Source organism: Marmota monax, unplaced genomic scaffold, assembly GCF_021218885.2.
Source record: "Marmota monax isolate L192 unplaced genomic scaffold, Marmota_monax_Labrador192_F-V1.1 WCK01_AAM20220418_F8-fsc00012, whole genome shotgun sequence".
Classification (NCBI taxonomy): domain Eukaryota; kingdom Metazoa; phylum Chordata; class Mammalia; order Rodentia; family Sciuridae; genus Marmota; species Marmota monax.
The window spans coordinates 6,832,188-6,857,291 of record NW_026695227.1 but is presented as its reverse complement, the minus strand read 5'-3'; the positions used below and the strand labels follow the sequence as shown (position 1 = coordinate 6,857,291).

At 35.2% G+C, this 25,104-nt stretch overlaps 1 protein-coding gene across 3 annotated transcripts in view; it reads right to left on the bottom strand.

Moving 5' to 3' along the window:
- Positions 1-15,888: 15,888 nt before the first annotated feature.
- The window catches only part of Pik3c2g (phosphatidylinositol-4-phosphate 3-kinase catalytic subunit type 2 gamma), a 385,322-nt gene continuing 376,106 nt past the window's right edge, over positions 15,889-25,104 (bottom strand). For 2 of the 3 annotated variants that reach the window (XM_058576231.1, XM_058576230.1), the window contains one exon: positions 15,889-16,823. In XM_058576231.1, coding sequence (XP_058432214.1) covers positions 16,671-16,823 — 153 coding nt within the window. In that variant the 3' untranslated portion in view covers positions 15,889-16,670. The remainder of the gene's footprint in view (positions 16,824-25,104) is intronic. The other variant, XM_058576232.1, reaches the window with a different exon arrangement.

The window sequence follows — 25,104 nt, the reverse complement described above, 5'->3', positions numbered from 1 at the left end:
TAAGACTTCTAGTGGCTATGTTTTTAGAATGTAGCCAAGGTCAGGAACTTTATTTCAGCATATGTACTCAAGGTCATAAACGTTTGCTTATGAGCATGTGCTCACTTATGTAACCTGTTGGCAACATGCCTTCTTTGTTTGGCCTGTGGAAAGACTCGGGAAGCTTGGACTGGGAGCCTTGGGGCTGCTGCCACCTCTGAATAGAGCATGTCTACAATGCCTTGCATCTTCTTTCACCTGCTGGGATTCCAAATCTGTTTCCCAGGGTCTGAGCCTCAGCCCAACACAAAGTGAAAACTTATTTGTTTGAAGAAATAAAAGAGTTCATTTGAAGGACTGTCAATATAAATGTTGGAGCATCAGAAGATCTATTTTGTTCAGTTTAAATGGGCCCAAAGTGAGGCAGAACCTCATGGCAGGAGAGTGTGGTGGAGGAGCACTGCTCTGTGACCAGGAAGCAGAGAGAGAGGGGAAGGAGTAGTAGAGGAGATGAACCTTTCCAGGGCACGACTTCAGTAATCTATCTCTAGCCACTCCCCACCTGCCTACAGTTATCACCTAGTCAGTCTGTGAAGCTAGAATGGATAATCAGGTTACTACTACTAGTATCATAATTTAATAATTTCACCTCTGAATATTCCTACCTTTACACAGGAGCTTTTGGGGGAAACCTCTTATCCAAACCATAACATGCACTTCCACCTATCATCACCAGTGATGATAACAGTAATAGTAATAACAATGATAATATTAATAGTGACATAAAGACTTATATTCCAAGCGTTGTGTTAACTGCTTGCCTTGCACTAATTTAACCCTGATAATGATTTCTGAATATTTTACAAATGAAGACAATAAAGAATAGAGAAGTTAAAAATGTTCTCCAGGTAGTATGTTGAAGTTATCTTGGGTTGTCACCTCTCATGGTTTATTCACTCCCTTCTAAAAATGAGCTTGCTAAACTAGATAGATAACATTCAAATTCCCTCCTAGCTCTCTCTAACACTGACAACTGATACATCTAAATCAGTAATTTGATTCTTGGCATCGTACATTTGTGTATGTGAGTGCTCATGTGCATATGTCATTTTCACAACTGTGGAAAAATATAGCAATCGGGTGGAGTAGCTCTTTTAAAAATAGTCATTTAAAAAAACATTTTATACTGATTTTGTTTCAAGGCTGTGCATTTCTACTTAAAGAGCTGATATCTGTTATGTACTAAATGTGTCTCACCAAGTATCCCTGCACTCAGCTTTTAATCTCTGACCCCCAATGGAATGGCATTAGCAGGTGGGGTCTCTGGGAAGTAATTAGGGTTAGATGAAGTCACAAGGTTAAAACTCCTATTATAGGATTAAGATCATTACATGAAAAGGAAGGGACACTAGATCTTCCTGTTTTTGCCATGTGAGGTTCAGTGTGAAGACAGCTGTCTGCAAGCCAGGAAGAAGGGTTATTGTTGACAAGAGGATTGGTGGCACCTAACTTGGACTTTCCAGCTTCCAGAGCTGTGAAGAATTAATTTCTCTAATGTAGGCCACCCATTCTGCAGTATTTTGTTATCTAAGCTGAATAAAACAATATTTTTAGAATATCACTGAGAATATAAATTAGATGAAAATATAAGGATAATTATACTTTACCAATTTATAATAAAGGCTAAATTAAAAGTTTACCATTTAGTAAGGATGCAAAGTGACCACATGAATAATTGAAAGGAAATATAGCCCAGTAGATAAAAAAGATGGATTCTGGGTCTTAATTACCCAGCTTTATATCTTTCATTGCACACTAGCTATGGAAACTTGAGAAAATTACTCCACTATTTTTTTTTGTTGTTGTTCAGTTTTCTCATTAGAAGAATCAAGAGAATAATTATTATTACAAAGATAAAATTATATGTTAAGAATTTGGAGCAGTGCATGAGACATGAGTGCCATATAAGTATTAGCTATTGTTATCATCATAATCATAGTAATAATAATTATTAATAATACTAATAATTCCTGTTAATATTTTTACATTAGCTTTTTCCCAGTGGGAGAAGTTACTCTGATTACCCACCTGGAGCTTCTCTCTTGTTCATTATTTTTCTCAAACATCAACTAATTTCTTTTGTTTCTGCTTACATTTATAATTGAAAATATAAAAAAGATCAATCAGAAGTTTTGGCTGTTGTGAACTCCTTTTGCACTTGTGTATTATTCGGATGAAAGGTCAGACAATGCATCAGAGCTGGACAAGCCTGAAATGAGAGTTAGCCAGTAACACTCTTGAGCAATAAATATGGTTTTGGGGTGTAGGCACTGTGTTAGTCAGCTTTTTATGCTGAGATCAAAATACCTGACAAGAACAACTTAAAGGAGGAAAAGCTTATTTTGGCTCATGGTTTCAAAGGTTCAGTTCATAGTGAGCCAATCGCATTGCTCTTGGCACAAAGTGAGGCAGAACTTCATGGCAGGAGAGTGTGGTGGAGGAGCACTGCTCTGTGACCAGGAAGCAGAGAGAGAGGGGAAAGGGTGGCAGTGGAGATGAACCCTTCCAGGGCATGATTTCAGTAACCTACCTCTAGCCACTCCCTACCTGCTTACAGTTATCACCTAGTCAGTCTGTGCAAGCTAGAAAGGATAGATCAGGTTAATACTACTACTATCATAATTTAATAATTTCACCTCTGAATATTCCTACCCTAACGCAGAAGCTTTTGGAGGATACCTCTTATCCAAACCATAATAAGCACTTTCACCTAGAAAGTAATAAATAGTATCCTTGTTGGGCTGGAAGTGAGTTTTTTTTGGAGATGAGCAGCATTTTGTTTAGGGAGATGAGTTGCACTATGATCTGTGGGCTTCCTCAGGATGCAGATTTGATCTTCAGTATGTAGAAGGATGTTGGTCCAATAGCCATGGTCTCTTTGAAGAGGGCAAGAAGCTGTTGAGTGGCAGATCTGGCACTTCAGTGATAAATGACAGGCAGGACAGTGATACTTTCTGTTCCTATCCTACATGAATAATTTTGATGCAAAATGAATGTAGGTTGGGTTTCATCTGGTTTTCAATAGATGGGAAAGATTTTCCTTTCAAAAATGTTCTTCATTTGAATCAGAATAAGAATTTGGTAAATTTTAAATTTTTTTATTTATATATGACAGAATGCATTACAACTCTTATTACATATAGAGCACAATTTTTCATATCTCTGGTTGTATACATAATATATTCATACCAATTCATGTCTTCATATCTGTACTTTGGATAATATTTTTAAACTGGGAAAATGGCAAAAATATATTCTTAGATTCTTCAACTTTTCAAATAATTATTATCAGAAGGCATGTTCCTGATGAATACAAATATGTTATAAAATTTGATATGTTTCTTTTTAAGAAACAATGTCTTTAATATATTTTAAAGACTATTATTGAAATTATTTCTTTTAAATTGTACTGTTAGTTCCTGGGAGACACAAAGAAGTTATGATAATACAAATGGAGACTGAATAAAAGAGACTCTCAACATAATTATCAGATATGTTAAGTGGAAATTAATATTGAATACATTGGAAATCTGATTATTAGATACTCTACCCCAAAAGTAAATGGCAGGTGAAAATCTTTGCTCCTATCTGTTTTTCTTCCTCAGGATTCAAAGATGTTTGATCAAGGAGGTATGGTTCCCTGCTCACCATCCTACTGGTTCACTCTGTTCTGTTCACTCCAAAGACAATCAGCTAGAGCCATGGGCAGAATTCCCTGTCTCAAAGGCAACCATAGTGTGGTGAAGATTGCATGTTTGTCAGTTAAACCAGAACTGAGTTTAACTAAAGGACCCAAGGGCATTTCTTAACTTTTTTGGGATCTCATTTTAAAAAATTATTTCTTTCTGCTTTTATTAGGACATCATAGCTATTCATTTTATTTTCAAAATAAAGATACCATTGCTTATTTTGAAAAATTTTTGTGATGATTAAATAATATATGATGGCTAAAGAACAGTGCCTTATACACATTAGGTTTTCAATAAATGTTAATTTCTTTCCCCTTTCTCACTACAGGAGTTGCTAAACATGGGGGTTCACTAAGAAAGGCACTCAAGTAGGTAAAAGAAAAAAAGTCAAAGGTTTTAAAAAGGAAGCCTCTAGAGTAGTTAACTAAAATTATATTCTCAAATATAGCATTTAGTGTTGCTAAAGATCATAACAGTGACTCAAGGTACTTAAATGATAGTAGATAGATGTGAGTCATCTGAATTTCAACTGCACTAACTGCCTATCAATCTATAAAAGTTGATGGCCATTGCTCCTTGGTGGAAAGTTTCTCCCCCTACTGTTTAATTAAAAGGGTCTACAATCATATCTCTAAGCAGAGTCATACACTGTAATATCTCTATGTGGTAAAAAATCCATTTTTTTTTTACATATTTGAATTATTTCTGACTTCAATGATTAGAAATTTATAATGGTGTCAGCCCTTCTGGTGAGACCTTATCTGGGTCCCCAGTGTATTGAAATATCTTTCATTCTTGACTTGTACTCAGTTTTTTTGGAAATCCCTCCCCTTGTTAGCCATTGAGAGTGAACTATGTGAGAGTGTAGACTGCACCATCATCAAGAACAGGTGTTTTTAGGTCTGGGCTACCATTACTACATTCTCTGCTTCTGCTTCCTGAGGAATGATTTAAAAATAAATGTTCAATTTTATAACAGTTTTATATTTAAAGAAGAAATTGCAAATTTAGTATGTGGACTTTTCGTATATTACATACCCAGTTTATATTACTATTCATGACCTCACAGGTGCTCTATTCTGAAGATTTGTCCATGTGTCCTTAAGAAGAGTTTGTACCTTGTTGTTGTCTCATTAAGTTTTCTCTATATAACTGTAGTTCTGCTTGGTTTATAGTGCTGCTTACGTATTCTTTTTCCTTGTTTGTATTTTGTCTAATTCTATTTTTTTTTATTGAAAGTGAGACACTGAAATCTTCAAATGTTGTTGAGATGCTATTTCTCCTTCAGTTCTGTCAATTTTTGCTCTGTATTTTTTGGCTCCATTTATATGTTTAGAACTGTTATATTTTGTTAATCAATTTATTCTTTGATATATAAAATAGATGATTTCTTTTGTGTCTCTTGTAACAATTGTCCAAAAAGTCCATTTTGCCTGATATGCTCTTTTGGTTACTCTTTAAATAAATTTATTTTTTTTTCATTCTTTCACTTTAAACCTATTTGTGTTTTTGAATCTAGAAAATTTCCTGTAGATAGTATATAATTGGGTAATGTTTTTTATGCATTCTTCCAACTCCACCTTAATTGGAGAATTTAATCCATTTATATTTAGCATAATTATAGCCATGGAGGAACTTTCTCCTGCCAACTTCCTTTTTGTTTTCTACAGATCACATCTCTCATATCCTCAATTCCTCCATTATTTATTTCTTTTTAATTTGGTAGATATATTGTAGTGTATGTAACCTTTTGATTCCTGTGTTCTTTCTTTCAGTACATAATTTTTACCTACTTTCTTAATGGCTTATCTGGAGATTACAATTAATGTTTTAATTTATAATGACCTACTTCAAATTAACATCAATTTACTTTTAATAATACACCAATCTTTGATCTAATGAATCTTCATCTTTCTATTCAGTGCTGTTATTATCACAGATTTCATCTTTGTACATGGTATATTCACCGACACGTACATACAATTAGTATTTTACGAAGTTTATTTTAATTAATGTTGGCATATTCTATGACTATTTTTTTGTGATTACCCTGGGGATTACATTTAAAATTGTAAAGCTGTAATTAGATTTTATAGCTTAACTTTAATAACACAAAAATTCTCTTCTTTTACAGCTAAGTCCACACCCTTTCCAGTTGTTGATGTATATCTTTATGCATCGTGGGTCCAACTACATAAACTAATACTTTATTTTTAATTAGCTTCTTAAATTATGAAGAAAATGAAACGTGTAGTTACAAACCAAAGTTACAATAATACTAGCTATTATAATTGCCCATTTATTTACCTTTACTATAATCTTTATTTCTTCATACAGGTCTAGTGTCTTTCATTCCAGTCAATAGAACTCCCTTTAGCTTTTTTTTTTAAGGAAGGGTCATAAACATTTTTTTTTTTTTTGCTTATTGGAGAATGTCTTAATTTCTCTTGTTTTCTCAGTTTTGCTGGATATAGGGTTCTTAATTGATAGTAGGATTATACATTTAAAATGCTAAAAGAAAAGTAACCAAGGGTCTTTTATTTAATTTATTGCTTTTCCCTTGCTACTTTCAAGATTCTCTATTTTTGGCTTTTGATAGTTTGAACACAATGCCTTGGTGTGGCTATCTTTGAGTTCAGTTGTTGAGCTTCTTAGATACTTATTGTTTTAGTTAGCTTTTGTGCTGCTGTGACCAAAAGACCTGGCAAGAACTGTTTTAGAAGAGGAAAAGTTTATTTTGGGGCTGATAGTTTCAGAGGTCTTAGTCCATTGACAGCCTACTGCATTCCTTGAGGCCTGAGATGAGGCAAGACATCAGGGTGGAAGTGTGTGGCAGAGGAAAGTAGTTGGGAACATCACACCAGAAAGAGAGAGAGAGAGAGAGAGAGAGAGAGAGAGAGAGAGAGAGAGAGAGAGAGGCACTCCCTTCACTACAGACTAAATATATCTCCCAAAGGCATGATCCCAATAACCCACTCTCTTCAGCTACAACTACCTTCCTACAGTTAGCACCCAGTTAATACCAATGAGAGGATTAATACAATGATTAGGTTAAAGCTCTCATAACCCATTTTTTTTTCACATATAAGCTGTCTTGCATTGGTTCACGCAGTAACTTTTTAGGGACACTTGATATTTAAACTATAACACACTAATGTGAATTTTAGCACATTTTGGGGAAACTTTGGACACTATTTTTCAAATAATTCTCCTACCCCATCTGTTCCTTCTCATGGGACTCACAATATGCATCTGCTGGTTTGCTCTATGGTACCTTATAGGTTCCTTACACTGTTAACTTTTCTTCAGTCTTTTTTTTTTTAATTCTTCAAGTTTGGTCATTTCCATTATTCCTTCTTCATGTTCACGTATTCTTTCTTCTGCCTGCTGAAGTCTGCCTTTTAATTCTTCTAGTGAATTTTTGACTTCAGTTATTTTACTTTTCAGCTCCAGAATTTATTTTTGGTTTCTTTTAAAAAATCTATTTATTGATGTTTCCATTTTGGTAATATATTGTTTCATTGACTTTCACTACATGCCTTTAGCTCTTTGAGCATCTTTAAGACAGTTGCTTTGCTGTGAGGTCTTTTTCAGGAATGGTTTCTGTTGACTTGTTGTTTTCCTTTGAATGGTATATTCTCTTCTATTTATTGTATATCTTGTGATTTGTTATTGCTTTTGTTGTTGTTGGAAGCTAAATATTTTAATCTAATAGCAGTGTCTCTGGAAATAAGAATCTCTCCCTTCCCTAATGTTGGCTATTTTCATTTACATTCCAAATCATTTCATTTGATTTCTACAAGCTGTTTCTGTGCCAAGGGCCAATGTGAAATATAAACTGAAGACCTTTTAAGAGTCTATGTATTTCCCTGGACATGTACAGTGACATTCTAATTTTCTTTGTACACATGGTTACTTTTGAATGCCGTAGTCTTTAATGTTTGATTCCTAGTAGGGGAAATGGATAAAAATAAAGGTGGGAGAGGAAGGTGTTGGTCTTTGAAATCCCCTGGACCTCACTTCAGTTGGCAAGGGGAAGGACTTGCAATAATAGCTGCCTACTTCTCTGTTTTTACCCTTGAGATCAAATCAGCAATCATACGTCTGAACACAGACTGATATTTGATGGATAGTATCCTTATTTCCCATGATAGTTCCTGCAAGCTGTGTGCAAGTTACTTCAGGAATACATGCACAGCTGCCTACCAAGGGACTGGAGGATGAGGATGCATAACTGCTGCCAAGAACCAAAAGTGACAGAAATTAACCACAATTTACTGTCCAAACCCTCTTTTGGAATTTGAAAGCCATCAATAGATTCCAAGTCTCCAAAACAGTTACATTGGACAGACAGTATAATTGTTGTCTGGGAGGGAAATAACAATCAATTCTGTCAAACAGTGACTTTCATATTTACTTATGTATTTAAATCTATTGGCTTTCCTTTTTACTCCATGTGATTTCAAATTAATCTAGTTTGCTTTTCTTTCAACCTGAAGGACTCCCTTCATTTCCTATAGGATGTATTTACTAGCAAGCAATGAACTCTAAGTTTTTGAGAGAGTCTGAATTTGCTCTACAGTTTAATTTTTTTTTTTCAGATATAGAATTCTTGGTTGACAGCTTTTTCAGCATTTTGAGTATATCACATTACTGCTTTCTGGCTTCCATGGTTTTATGATAAGAAATCAGCTGTTAATCTTATCGAGACTCCCTTGTGCATGATGAGTCACCTCTTTCCTGTTGCTTTCATAATTGTCTTTTGATTTTGACAATTTGATTGTAATATGTTCAATGTGGCTCTTTTTGAGTTTATTCCACTTAGAGTTTACTGAGTGCTCTCACTCTGTCCCATCTTCTGGGATTCCCAATATGTATATATAAGTATGCTTGATAATATCTCATAAGTCCCTCAGGATCTATTCATTTCTCATCATTCTTTTATCTATCTGTTCCTCAGATCAGGTAATTCTGAATCATTTTTTACGTTCACTAATTCTTCCTTCTGTCAACTCAAGTCTGCTTAACCCCTCTGTAAAGTTTTCATTTCAGTTATTATAATTTTTATTTAATTATTTTATAGCAATTCTTTGTTGATGTTACATATTTGGTGAAATATCATTGTAATAGTTTTTTTAAAAGTCTCCATACATGTTATTTTTCAGCTCTTTTGATGTATTTAAAAAGTTCATTGAGTCTGTGCTTAGTAAATCTTATGGATAGCCTTCTGCCATGGCATTAATTTCATTTCCCCTGTATATGGGCCATATTTTGTTGTTATTTGTATGTCTCATATTTATTTATTTATCTTAGTGTGATCCCAGCCTAGGGCACTTATGTGGTTGTCTTGATTCCTAATGATTTATGGAAAAATTTCAAAGCCCTTATTGTCCAAAACATCTCATTCCCTAGCCTTTCCTCTCTGGCCTTTTAGTTAGTATGTTGTGTATCACAACTGTTATTCCTTTTCCTGAGCACAAGTGACTAATATACTTGCTTTTAAATGTTTTTAATAAATTATTCTTGTGTCGTTATTTCAGCACTGGGAGAATTCTGAGTTAGGCAAAATAAAGACAAACTCTTTGAGTTGGTTCTTCAAGGTACATTAACCAAGACAAAATTTAAAAAACCCCATAATTTCTTTTTTTAAATTTTAATTTGTTATATATGACAGCAGAATGCATTACAATTCATATTACATAGATAGAGCACAATTTTTCGCATCTCTGGTTGTACACAAAGTAGAGTCACACCATTCGTGTCTTCATACATGTACTTAAGGTAATGAAAATCCACAATTTCTTTGAGGTCAGAATAAGATCTATTCTGCTTCTTCCCATGTAAGAACTTATATCAAGAAATCAGGCTATTGTCTTCAGGACTGTTGGAAAAAGCTAAGCTGGAAAAGCAAGGGTTGGGGCCAGGGTACGCTAAATGCTACAAATCTCTTTTACCAAAACTTAAATGTCTTTCTTGTCTAAGCATTCACATTTTTTGCTATAAAATTTGACTGATTTCCACAGTGATACTGTTGACTCTGCCAGGTTTTGCAAGTATATTTGCTATTTGTGGAAAGATGGAACTTTGGACTTCCCAGCTCTACCATTGTTGCTTATATCACCCTCTTCCACTATTATTAGCATCTTACATTACCACAGTGTATTTGTCAGAATGAAAGAATCAATAATAATATGCTACTATTCATTAAAGTCCATACTTAATTCAAATTTGCTTAGTTTTTCTATTTTAGGATTCTATCCAGTATACCACGTTATGTCTTGTAGTTCTGTCTCCTGAAGCTCCTCTTGGCTTTTAAAATTTATTCAACATTCTTTGTTTTTGGATGTTAAGAGTTTTCAGAAATTCTAATCAAATTTTTGGTAGTGCATCCTTCATTTGGATTTGTCAACTATGATGATTTTCTTTGGACTAGGGCTATTTAATTTTTGGAAAGAAGACCTTAGAGGCAACATGCCATTTCCACCATATCTAGAGTACATACTGCATACATGACTTTTTAATTTTGCTGTCAATATTCATTACCTGATGGATGTCAGCTTCCTCTACTGTAAAGTTTATCATCTCCCTTTCCAAGTCATACTTTTTGGGAGAAAGTCACTATATATAACTCATACAACACAAGGAGGGGGTAGTTATGTAATACCCTCCAGAGAGCAGAATATCTATATAAATTTGTTGGGATTCTTTTGCATGGGAATTTGCTTCTTTCTCTCATATTATTTATTTATTTATTTATAGCAATATGAACTCATAGATAACTATCTTAATAACTATTTTATACTTTGGGCTATAATCTAATACTATTTGCCCAACTCGCCCCAGCTTTGGCCACTGAGAAACCTTTTGGTTGGCTTCTGTGGCCCAGAGTATGCTTTCCTATCTCATCACTACATTATTTCAGCTGGAAGATCACTGGCATCAGAATTCTTTCCCTGGAGCTGCAGTTGATGTTTCTGATGAGTAAAAGTCTGGTGCTTAATATTTTTGACACATGGTCTATGATCTCCAGAACACTTTCAGCCTTTAATTTCACAAGTCTTTTTTAAAAATATATTTTTAGTTGTAGATGGACACAATATCTTTATTTTGTTTTTATGGGGTTCTAAGGATCAAACCCAGTGCCTTCCACATGCGAGGCAAGCCCTCTACCACTGAGCTACAACCCCAGCCCAATTTCACAAGTCTTGTATAGTGTTTACTTTAGTTATAGTTCTTTGCAGAAGATGTAAGAAAACTGCTGTTATTTTTTTCATTTTTATTGTTTCCATATACTTTTCAGATAGGTTCAGCTGGGTTTATAACTTTGGCTCAGCTTCTTCTATTATTCTCCTGAACTTTTGTGACTCACATAGCCATAACATTATTTCCTGGAGCTGAGTGCCTTTTCCCCCTTTACTTCACTTTCTGACTTAGATGTTTGTTCTTATTCTAATATTCTATTCTCAAAATTTTATCTTGAGTATGTTCCACATTGAGGTTCTTATTCTAATATTCTACTTTCAAAGTTTTATCTTGAGTATGTTCCATATTGAGAGAGATGAAGTCTGTGACATATTCCCTATTCAAATAAGTCCTGAACATCTTGATCCTTTTAAGTAGGACAGTCTCACCTTACAGTCTTCCTTTCATACCAACATCTGATCTGGATCAATTATGGATCTGCAATCAACTGGTCTGATTTCCCTTTCTAAAGTATTCTCTTGGGCTGGGGATATATCTCAGTGATAGAGCGCTTGCCTAGCATGCACAAGGCCCTGGATATATCTCCATCACTGCAGGAAAAAAGAAATTATTTAAGTCCTCTCTTTCTTTCATTTTTACCTAATGTACCAGTTCTATGAATTTCCCAAACACATTTCATTGGAGCACCCCTTAGCAATATTTTTATTCCTTTGGAACTTACCCAATAATTCTTTGGGTTCTTTTATATCATTCTTCCTGAGATTTTTCTCTCAAATATGGTCAGACATTTTTTTTCAACCACTTGGAAGATATGTCCCAGTTTTGAAGGGGAAGTGATTTAACTGTTCTTACAAATGCTGGTACTTTAAGAGGGATCATTGAGAAAATATGTGATTCTAAGTCTCTTTGGGAAATCATTATGTCTCTCTGCCAGGTTTTGACTCTTTTGAACTGATAGAATTTTTAGGTACCAGTCTTCCTGAACTGGAGACAACTAAAACCCATTGCCATTTTCTATTACCCTTCTTAAGAGAAGTTGCACTTGAGGTTCCTTTTTTAACTTTATAGTTCTCTCTCTGGCCCTTTGCTTCTGTCTCTCCTTCATATTGGCTTAGTCTTTTTTTTTTTTTTTTAAGATTTCAGCGTTTCTTTCAAGGAGATACATATCTCAATATTCAGTTTGACATCTTCTATTTTATTTTCTTCTTTCATTACCCATATTCTGATAGTAAGAAATAGAGTTCTTTTTCAGACTACTTTAGTTTCTTCTTGATTCTCAGGAATTTCAGAGCTAGGACTAGCAGCCTGTTAAATTTCTTTCTCAGTTTAGGACATGTAATAATCTCATGCACTTACTTCTCTGCCTCAGCCAATGAAAACAGCATATTTTCTTAATATAAAGACTCCCCATTATTTTTAATTTAAATATTAATAAAACTAACTTTCCTCTTATGATTGAAACCTTGGTTTGAATCTCTGAACTCTAGCCATCAGAGTTTCTTTAACTATAAAACTTGGAGCCTACTTGACACTGTTTTGTTGAGGTGACTAAAGTGTATGGATATTCGAGTTTGTTCTTATCTTCCTTTGTTACTGTACAGTCACTTCAAAATAGCACACACACACACACACACAAAGGAACATAATCTAGTAAATTTAGAACATTGTTTGAATGTGAGTTAAGATTAGGGATCTTGCTTTTCTTGTCACTTGTGTGTCAATCACTTGTTTAGGTATTACACACACACAAACACCCCAATATGCCAGATATTTATGGGGCTGGAACAAGACAATAATGATGACTCAATGTATTAGTTAGCTATAACAATGCATTATAAATCGAGTAGGTTAAACAATAGATTTGTTTTTTTCTCGCAGTTTTGGAGACTTTTACTAGATGGGTTGTTTTCTTCTGAAAGATGTGAGGGACAGTCTGGCTGATGATTGTCTTCTAGTTTCAGGTGGTTTGCTGGAAACCTTTGGCTTTCTGTGGCTTGTAGATGTATCATCCCCATCTCTACCTTTGTGCTGATGTGGCATTCTCCCTGTGTACAGGTCTGCATTTGAATCTCCCCCTTTATAAGAATACTAGTCATATTGGATTGGGCTCACTGTGCTCCATATGACCTACGCTTAACTCATTAAGTCTGCCAAGACCCTGTTTCTAATGTCACCCTGTTTCTAATGTCACCTTCTGAGGGTCAGAATTCAGCATAAGAATATTGGAGATTCAATCTATAACACCCACACACCATCTGCCTTAATTTAGATGCTATAGGGAAAAAACTAACAAGCTGTTAAATACAATGTTTTAGTCTCCACTTACAAGAAATATACCTTCATAAACACCTGGAAGATAGGTTTCAATACTAAATTCTTAGATTCTTTGGAAATCCATGCTGGATTATCCACAGTAGAATAAAAAGGGCTGGTCCCAGTTCTGAACCTTCTAGTATGCTCTACTTTTTCTTCCTGCCCCTGGCTCCCTGGCTTCCTCATGTTCCTTGGGCAGCCTCATGTGCATGTTTGTGGACATGTTCAAGCTGCACCCACATCCTTTGTTTCCTTCAATCACCCCTAGAGCCTCCCATTGCTCTCACAGGCAGTGCAGTCTGATTTCAGGTGAGTGGACCCAGAGAGAAAGACTGCAATGGCTGTTGGGACCATGAATTCTGGGATCCTCATCTCTTGACCGTGGTTTAGAGTGAGAGCTCTGCATGTGACAAAGAGTCAAAACTGGAGGAGGCAGGATTATCCATAGACAGGCATCAGGGCAAGGACTCCTCTTTCTTGTATCTGAGGCTATACTGTCAGGGAACAAATCCTCTGTAGTCTTAGGAGTTCTTGTCTACTGAAGGAAGACAAAATGTAAATGAAAAGCAAACCAAAGAAGTAAATACATAGAATGCTCAAAGGTGACAAGTGCATAAAAAAAACAAAAAAATGAAGCTGAGTAGGAAGGATCTGGTGTGTGTCTGGGGACAGTTCAGATGGCAGCATCATACAGAATGGTCTGATGTTGGAGACACTTGAGCGCAATGGAAAGTGGATATATGGGACAAAAGCACATTTTGGGAAGAAGTTCCTGGTTGATCAAAGATCTCAAGGATGAGCCATGCCTGGAGTGCTCAGGGGATAGAAAGAAGGCCAATGTTGCATGAGTGTTGTGAGCACAGAAAGATATAATAAGAGTCACAATCAGAGGGATTGCTGATGGGAGGTCAGATCACATAGGGCTTTTAGGTTATTTTAAAGGCTTGGCTTTTACTTTGAGATTAGAAGCCCTTGCAGAGTCTTGAGCAGAAAAATGGCATGATCATTCTGGTTGCTATGTTGAGAATAGACTCTAATGGGGGCAGGGTAAACATAGAAACTGTTTAGAAGGCAATTGTAGTAATCCAGGACAAAGATGATAGCCATAAGTTGAACCAGAGAGGCAGCAGGAAGAAAGTGATGAGTGGTTATTGTGTTAGGGATATATTTTGAAAGTAGAACCAATGGGAGTTCCTGATGGATCTGAGTGCATATGCATAAGTATATGCAAACATACCTATATTTATATAGATACACACACAGAGAGAGAGATTAAGGATGGGTTTGAGATATTTATTTATTTATTTATTTTTAATAGCAAGGATGGATTTGCTAACAGCTAAGAAGGAAAAGGCTATGGATAAAACAGGTTTGGAAGAAAGGTCAGGAGTATAGTTTTGGAAATACTGAATATGGGATATTACATAGGTAACTGGATAGTCAATCTGGAATTTAGGAGGGATTCTGTGCTGGAGTTACACAACGGGGAACCCACTGGCATATGGATATTTAAAACCTTGAGAACAGGTAAGACCACTAAGGGGTGAAACTCGATGGAGAAGAGGACCAACAAATGAGACCTGGGACACCCAATGTTGGAGAAGAGGGACTTTTTCACAGAAGACTGTGAAGGGGAAAGCACAGGAGGATATCGGTGTCCAAAAAAACCAAGTGGAAAAGATATATTGAGGAAGATAAAGGTATTGATTGTGGTAAATATCATTGATAGCTAAAATCAGATTAGGATTGAAATTGGCCTTTGGGTTTAGCTACATGGAGGTTTACAGTGACTTTGACAGAAGTGGTTCTGTTGAAGTATTGGGACAAACATCTGCTTGTAGTAGTTTTGAGAGAAAATTAGAGAAGGGAAACTGGAGATTGTAGAGGAAATCATTTTGATGAATTTTGCTGCACAAAAGAGCAGAACAATGGATCAACATTTAGAGGAAGTGGGGAAATGAGAAGTATTCTAGGATAAATAACATCATGGTTGCAGGCTGTATCTAATAGAGAGTAAAGAAACAATGATTTAGTAGAAGGGAATTCCAATAGTAGTATTTTTGAGTGAGTCAGAGGAGATGGGGTCAAATGGACAAGTTGAGCTACTGGTTTGGGGTAAGAGCATGGGTAGTTAGTTCTCTGGTATTTAGTAGGGAGGTGAAGCATGGAATATGCTCATGTGAGTAGATGCAGTAATAATGAAAGTCTGGGAGGTTTTCTTTGATCCTAATTTCTAAGTGAAGTAGGAAACAAAATCATCAGCTGAGAGTGAGGATTAAGAGAAGAGGTGCTGAGGTTTCAGGTGAGTGGAGGGTGTATAATTACTGTCTAGCAGAAAGGGAGAGTGAATGACGTAGGAACACACAGAAAGATTTTCAAGAAGCATTAAGGGCTTTGTGGACTTGCATCACATTGGCCTGGGTCAGAAACTGAAATATTTTTCAATGAACAGATATTTTTGTGTATATATGGTTAGGCAGATGACCAAATAAACTAGTTTAAATTTCTTTTTTATCCATACACAGCAAAACCTTAAATAAGCAAAGATTTTTAATTTTTTTTTCAATATTTGAATGACAGGGACTTAAAACATATATCCCACTTGATTCTCTTGAGGAAATGGCACAGTGCCTTTGGTCATAACCTACTTTGCAGATGGAACTCTGTAGGATTATTTACTCAGGTCATGGTGACTAGGAAGGTAGGTTCAGAAATAAGGAAACTGCTTCATGTGTAAAGATAAAAGGTTTTGATGAGAGGGGAGAGTTTCAAAGTTGGAGATCTTGGGTTTGGGTATAATGAAGTTGAAAATGTGACTACTCTTCTGAGTGGGAGGAATCCAATGACAATGTATTATTGGTATTGAAGAGAGTGAGAACTGCTGAACAAAGGAGTTTCTTCAACAATTGTACTTAAGAATTTAGGCATTTATATTATGGTTTTCCAAAAGAATATATAACTTTCCTAGAGCTTACCAATTCTCTCAATGAAAATGATTGAGAGTGGATATGTATATATATTTAATTTAATGTAAAAAATCTCATAAACTTAACTCTTGAATTAATTGATAAGATTTATTGATTTGATAGTATTTCTTGAAAAACACAAGTATTGCTTTTGACCTTGGGCAAACAAGACAAAATATGAAAATATGTTTGATTTAAACTATATATTAAAATTAATTAGTTTTATTATATCACACAATAAGCACTCCATTTAAGGAGAGAAGATTCTAAGAAAACAAGGAAAATGCAAATGGAGAAAAAACAACTCAAAAAGATTGATTGTGGTTTCTTTTTTTTTCTAATGTCCTTAATACCCTATGCTATATTTGACACTAAAGATGTCCTGCTTATGTGACAGAGAAACCTATAAGTGGAAAAATTATACGTAGTTAATGAATAATGCATATTTTCATAGCAATGGTCAGATTATACTGTTTCCTAGGGGATACCATTTTTCTTCATTGAGTGGGACACTGCAGAGTTGGATGTTAATTGCTCCTACAAATACAGTTTTGCTCTTCACAATAAGCATTAAGACATGTCCTTGGAGCTCTGTGACTTCATCATATACCACCTGAAAAGATAGAGGAAAAATGAAAATATGGCAGATGTGTTTAAATGCATCTCTTTTGAATATTACGTTTAATTCAAAAAAAATGTAGCTGCTAATATCTTGTTCCCTGGAGTAGATAGGTTAATGTTAAAATCTTTCATTCCAAATGTTAATCTGAAAAGCTAAAGGTTCTACTAATATAATTGAATTAAATGACACACTATTTCTCTAACAATCTTAAAATTTACTGATTCCACTTAAAATCGCCTGCTCTAAATTTAGTGAAACTGTAAATTACTCCCTAGGAACAAATTTAAATACTCTTCACTTTTTAACTGTCCTTGAATTTACTGAGTAACATTGGAACTTTAACACCATCTTTCTGTGTTGAAGGCAAATGAGGAAAGACAGATGAATTACTACAATTCCCTTGTGCTACTTAAATGCAGTGCAACAATATTTCCTTGTACATATAAAGAAATCCTCTATGATGATTTTTTTTACTTAAAATTGCTTAATTTTTAATTATGAACATAAATATTTATTCACCAAAATGTATGAAACTAACAAACAAAAAAACGAAGGAAAAATCTAAACTTCCACCAGGGAGATAATTACAGTTAACATTTGGATGTTCTTTTTGTTTTCTATATATAAGACTCTGACCTGTAATTATGCTGCGTATGCAGTTTGTGTCTTGTTCTTTTTCATGTGATTATTTTTAAAAAGGGGATCTGTTTTCTAATATCCAGGAAGTTGCAGGCAGTATTAGGGAGCCTGCAGGGGCAAGGAGACGTTAAAAGTACAGTGCTATAGAGGCATCAGTTACACTTCATGACAGGAGGGGAGGGCTGAGTGGAAATCTGACATGGTTGCCAGGGAAACTTCTGGGTACACATTTAGAAAAGGGAGATTCATATGTTGCTGCAAGCCTGCCTTTTACAAGATAGAAAGGAACTTTCACAATACACGCAAAATAGAAGCAGAGAAGACAACCTGAAAGGGAAGCCCGCCCTCCGAGTCAACTGGGGGCCTCCTCAGTGAGTGTGGATGTAGTTTCTGTACCTTCACACAGCACAGGCTACCATTTATGAACCCGTTAAGTTATCAATGAAATTCAGCTCCAGATCAATCTGTTAGTTGCCTTGGGCACTGATCCAAATTAGCCAAAAGGACATGAGATGCAATGTCATGTTCATCCAATCTATACTGCTCCGGGAGGGGGTCTCCTCTTCCAGAATCTTACTCATATTCCAGACAAAAATAAAATCTTTCCGTTTCTAGCATTGCTCACTCAGATTATTCCATCTCATTTATTAAGTTCTCCTGGGATAACAGAGGATTTTAAGGACTGCCTTAAAAAAACATCTCAAAATCCTACCCCTGTAACTCACATTCTTTAACTACAACTAGCTACCCAATATGGCTGGGACAACTTTCCAGGATTTCAGAGTACACTCTTTTTTCCTTTTCTCTATAGTGGCCATCTTGAACAGTCAGAATTATCCTCCATTTTTCTTCCTATACCAATTTAAGCAGATTAACTCTTCCCTTGTTTTACAGAGAAAACAGGACAATCCTCTGTGCATGAAGTAGAAAAATGGGATAACTCCAAGCATTAGGCTTCTGGAAAAGTCTGGCTTATAGATTCTGTCAATTGTATAAGGAAGTCATAAAAATATAAAGTTTTACAAAATATATCAATATCTTATATTTATATGAATCTCTTGTCAACTGTATGTTTTCTCACTTTCACAGTGGTGATAATAGTATTTACCTTTAGCATTGTGGGATGAATCAGTGAAAGAATAATATTGGCCTTACTACAAAGCCTGGTACATATTCAATGCTAATACAAACATTCAAATTCCCCAAATTTACAGATTTAATGGTTTTTTAACCTGTGATTCACTGTGCAAAGTTATGTTCTTAAAAGTAACTGAAGTTTTATTAAACATATAATTATTGCATACCATAGATGATATATATCTCTTTTAATTGCTTTACTGCAATGTTGTTAAAAATAGTACTATTTTTTTTTTACTGTGCAATGAATAGTTAGTGGGTAACGCTAGAGAAATACACAGATGAAAATGTTCTTTGAGGTTTTTTTTTAGCCAAATGATTTAGTATATATTATGCTTTCACATAAACAGGACCAAAAATGAATTGCTCTTTTAATATCACTTTATAATATTCTTTGCCCACAGGCATGAGCCAAATCTTTACTACCTTCTGACAAATACTGGATTTGTGGTTTAGGAATTATTACATCAAACAGAAAACCTTTAAGTGTAATTAGCATCTATTAGCTTATTTTCAAGCATTTGCTGTACATTATTTGACACAAGGGTCTAGTAAATAATTTTAAAGAGCATTTTCATGATTGCAGTGGAAGAACAATAATGTGGAAACTGGAGTATCAGAGCTGATGAGAAGAGCTCTGAGGAGGCAGGATGATGAGAGACAGTTTAAAACAAAGAGGACATCAGAACCCTGTGGATGGAGGGACAGCATATTATGGTGGGGTAAGCATGGGCTTTGGGATCCGGCATTGCTCATCTCAAAAACAAGTTCTGTGACCTCTGGGTCCCAACATCTTCATTTACAAATACAGGTATGCATCACTTAATGATGGGATGTATCTGAGAAACATGTAATTAGGTGATTTTGTTGTTATGTGAACATCTGACTGTGCTCATGCAAACTAACATGTCTACACTGTTGCTAGGTGATATAATCTTATGGAACCCATTTCTTAAACTTGATTCATCACTGACTGAAATATTGTTATGTGGTGCATGACTGTGTGAATTTCATTATGTTGTGAATATCACATGGGATAGTGAACAGATAACAATAGCTATGGCTTACTGAGTATACCATGTACCTAGCCATGTACTATAATCACTGCATAGAGTAATCTGCAATAGACAAGCTGGGCCCAGTACCAAAGCCTTTGTATTTGGAGGGTGTAATCTCTGCCACGTGGCTCTGTCCCTGACCTAGCCTCTCTCATGTCTGGGTATTAAAATGCCTATGAATACAAATGGAAAGAAGTATTTTTATGAAAAGCTTTGTAAGATTGATATGCAATGTAGCATCCCCCTGGAATTTCTCTAAGGGATTTATATAAGAAGAGCCAGGTGATCCTCTCTCACTTCTCAGTGCATTGCACAGCTTCAGCAGTGTGAGGAATCCCAGCTGAGGTGAGTTGGCTGATGAAGTGGTCCTCAGTGAGGAAGAGAAAGCAGGTAGGGGTAGTTAAAATATGGTGTATGGTGTATGGTAGCTCTCTATGCTCTCTAGACAGCATCCAGCCTACTAGCAAGGATGTCTCGAAAAGTGTCCTTGAAAGTGCACGGAAAAAAATCAGAGTTTGGTGCAATGATGGGGTCGGGTCCTGCATTACAATTGAGAGTGAAACAAAGTAAAATCAGATTTAAAAGTTCTGGACCTTTTCTTGCATTTCTTAGAAATATTATTGTTGTATTGATATACAACAATAGAGCATATTGGGAGAAAAATAAAAATACTGTGGCTCATTTTTCTCTTATGGTTCTCTAAATTCAACGAGCATCCCTGCCAAACTTGTTTATGTTATGACCTCTTACTGTCCTGATGACTACTATTAAAATAGTCACTTAGGCATGCATTGCTTCAGATTTCTGATAATTTGCATTATATGGAGATTGGAATTGGCTATGCATGGAATCTAGTTTTTGCAGTAATTTTAAATGTGTCCAAAGTGTGAATAGTGTGTGTTCATGCTTCAAGTATAGTTTAATTGAGAAAGCACTGTAGTGATTCCTACTCAGTGGGCCGTGGATATACGAAGACCTAGTATCATTTCAAGTCATCAGAAAATTGATTTACACAACAAGTGTTAGAGAATAATCTTCATGCATGTGTACTTACTGCTGTTTTCATAATATATAATGTTTGAAAAAATTAAATACTAGTTTATTTAAATTATCTTGAATGTTCTGTGGCTTTTGCTATGTGCTTTCTTAGATTGCTAATGCTAAGGTATAACATGTGGTTTGAGAAGTTTCTTGATAGTAAGGTAGAGGGACTTGTACTCTGAGAATATTAAAAGAAACAAGTGATATATTTCTGGGGCATGTGTATCTCTAGTTATTGACAAAATGATAAAATGTCCAAATATATATCCTTGCTAATTTAAAGAATATCTCTCTGTATGCATGTGTGTATGTATATGTGTGTGTGTATTTACATTTTATAGACATTTACATTTTACCTGTGATTCTACTCACAGTGTCACTTATAAAACTATCTGAAATATTTCATTACACACCCATTTAGAAGTAATTAAGTGTTAAAGATATTAAGAAAGATGAGACATTTTCCTCATCCTCAAATAGTCTGCACTATAGTCGAAGAAAAAAGATGTATAGGACTAAATAAAAGATCACAAGTCGGTGAAAGAGTCTAGGAGGTGAGAGTGTTTACAGAGACCATACCAGAGGTAAAGTCCAACTTAGAGAAAGGCACAGTGTTGAATGGTTGTATGAGTTCATCACAGAGGCCATAGGGGCTATCCAGGGAATGACAAGGTGTCTGGTATGACCTGGGACTCTGGCCAAATAAGTAGCAACAAAAGGGTATATATTCACAAATTTTTGAATAATGTTTGACAAAGATGCCAGAGAAATTTAGTGGAGTAAGAACTGCTTTGTCAACAAGTGGATCTGCACCAAATAGCATCCATGGTGGGAATGCAGGGGGATAGGGAGGCAGACTGGGGACAGACTTGACCTAAGCCTCACACCTTATTAAAAAATTAACTTAAAATGAATAATAAATATAAAATATAAAACTATGAGGCTTATAGAAAAAATACAGGAGAGAAATCTTTGGGACTTTGTACCAGGCAGTGTTCTTAGATTTGACACCAAAAGCATAATCCATCAAAGCAAAAATTGACAAGTTAGAACTCATAAAAATTCAGACCTTTCACTCTGAGAAAGACCCTGTGAAGAGGATGAAAAAACAAACTATGGGCTAGGAGAAAATATTTGTAAACCATATATCTCATGAAGGATTAGCATTCAGCATATATAAAGATCTCTCAAACTCAAGAGTAAAAACACCAACATTTCAACTAGAATATGGTCAAAGACATGAAGACATATTTCCACAAAGAAGATAGACAGTAATTAAGCCCACTAAAAGAAGTTTGGCATCATTAGTTGGTCACTAAGTAAATGTAAATTGCAACCACATGAGAAACTTTATACTAGCAAAAGAACTAAAATAAAAATCATGATAACACCCAGTGCTGGAAAGAATGCAAAGAAACCCGATGAGTATACATTGCTGGTTGGAGTGAAGATGGTACAACAGTCCCCTGTACTACTGTGGATACTGTTCAAGACCTCAGTAGATGCCTGACATGACAGATAGTTTTTAGCCCCATGGGTGCCATTCTTTTTCCTGTATCTACATTCCTGTGATAAAGCTCAATTCAAAAATTAGGCACAGTAAGAGATTAACAACAATTAGTAATAAAATAGAACATTTATAACAATATCCTGTACTAAAACCTATGCGAGTATGGTTTCCTATCTCAAAATATTTTACTGTACTGTACTCCCATTTCTGATGAAATGTGTGATGACACTTAATAGAAGTATTTAACAGCTTCTCTTTGGCATATCCAAATTGCCAGCATCATTACTCTTGTGCTTTGGGGCCATTATTAAATAAAATGAGGGCTACTTGAACGCGGTGATACTGTGACAGTGAATCTGACAACTAAGAAGGCTGCTAAGTGATCAATAGATGACAGTCTGTCCAGCACGGATGCACTGGAGAAAGGGATGATTCATGTCCTATGCAGCAAGATGGGTAGGGGGTGCTGCTTCGAGATTTCTTCACCCTACCAGAATGGCACAGAATTTAAAACTTATGAATTTTTTATCTCTGGAGTTTTCTAATTGATACTTTTGGGCCATGTTTAACTGAAGTTGACTGAAACTGAAAAAATCAAAATATTGAATAAAAGAGACTACCGTACAGCTTTTCTGGAAAAAAAAAGTACGGTAATTTCCTATAAAACTAAATATACAACTTCTATATACCCTGGAGAGTATAACTTTGAATATTTATCCCAGAGAAATTATAATTTTTACCTACACAGGGCCTGTGTATCCATGTTCATAGCTACTCTATTCCCGATAGCCCTAGTTCTAACTAGCCTGATATCTCCTACTAGGTGAAGAGTTAAACAATCTGTGGCATCCACATTCCATGAAGTTGAAAAGCCAATTTCAAGAAATTACAAATGATGTATTTCCATTTATGCAACATTTGAAATGACAAAATTATAGAGATGGAAAACAGGTTAATAGTTGCCAGGGGCCAGAGAAGGGGAGTTAGAAGAAGGGAGACATCTGTGACTGTAATAGTGTAAATTTAAAAATCCTTTTAAAGATACTGTTCTGTATCTTTGGTGTGGTCACACAAGTCTACAAATGTGATGCAAATATGTAAAGCTAAACACACACACAAGTAGGCATGTAAAATGTGCAATGTAAATGAGGTAAGTGAATTGTATACATGTTAATTTACTAATTGGGATACTATACTATAGTTATGCCAGATATCACCATAGGGGAAAGAGGTAGAAGGATATTTAGATCTCTTTGTATTATTTATTATATCTGACTGTGAATCTGTAATTTTATCAAAATAAAATTTAAAAAAGAGTGTGAGGATGATATTGCTCAAAAAGGAAATTCAGGAATATTACTGAGTTCATTCAAAGGGAATGAATGCCACATTTAAGATTTTGAACATCTTATATAAGGCAAGAAGGAAACTTAAAGAACATTAAACAGGGCAACAATAAATACAACTAGTTTTTGAAGGGCACCTTAGGTAGAAATGTGAAAGATTTAATTAAAAGACACAAGACAGGAGGCAGGTAAGGCTATTATAATGGCTAAAGTGACAAGGACCTCAAATACAGAAGACATATGAGGCACAGAAAAGATGATGGATTTAAGAGGTTGCACCTGTAGAAGTGAGAAAACTTGGTGATTAGCTGAACACATAATTAAGGAAGAGGGAGATGTCACTAGAAGGAACCTTTTGAGATGTCAAAGAAAGAGGAAAACCTGGCTTAATGTGCCTGGAAATATTTAAATGAAGCTCCCCAGTGATCAGAAAGAGTACAGGTCAAAAGCTTGAGAGTGAAGCCATGACTTGAGGAACAAATTCAGATGCAACTTCCATGCAGATGATAAAAGAAAATGTATGAATACATAAGAATTTTGAGGCCATATATAGCCATCCATTGTTATCCTCGGTGGACTGGCTCCAGAATTTCCAAATTCAAGGATGCTCTTATATAAAATGCATAGCATTTGCATATAATCTATGCATACCCTCCTGTGTACTTTAAATCATCTCTAGATGATTCATATTACCCAATATAATATAAACTTTGTATAAATAATTGCTGTACCATAATGTTAAGAAAAACGTCTATACATATTCGGAATAGACAAAAAGTTTATTTTTCAAATGTTTGGTTCACAGTTAGATGAACCCTTGGATGTAAAATCTACAGATAAGGAAGGCTGACTGTATATGAAAAGGAGGTGAGGGTCGACCATGGAACTCTAGCAAACAATATATATTTTAAAATTTTCTATTAGTGACTAGCAAACAGTATTGTAAAAGGAAGGATGTCAGTAAAATAAAATGAGGTAGTGGTTAGAAAAAAAATGGAGGCGAATTAAGAAAAGGTAGATTAATTCAAGAAGCAAAAGATAAGATTCAAGAAATGCTGCAGTCAATAGTGCTGCTATACATCTGGAGGGGAGAGGAGAGCCTGAGGGATCATCAGATTTACCAATTAGGAGTCTATTGAAGCTGTCTGAATTAAGTACTAGTAATAAAGATCAGAATTCACATTTCAAAGGATTAAAGGGTGAAAAGGCAGCAATGAAGTGAGAGTTAGCTGTGTGGGTTAATTTTGCAAAACTTTGGAGATGACAGGGAGGGAAAGAAAGTTTGCTTAGAAAGAGTGAGATTAGGAAGTTCTTTTTGTTTTAAAGATTTCAGAATTGAGCATTGGAACATCTAATCAATGAGACAACCATAAAAAAGAGCAAATAATCCAATGAACAAGTACAGAAGAAATAGGGAAAGATGGATTCAAGAGAATAAATGCAGGGGTTTGCCTTAGAAAGAAGCTAGGGTATTGATGTTCCAACTGTACACTCTAAATCAATTAAAGACCTATTTATAATATGCATAAACTTTAATTTGT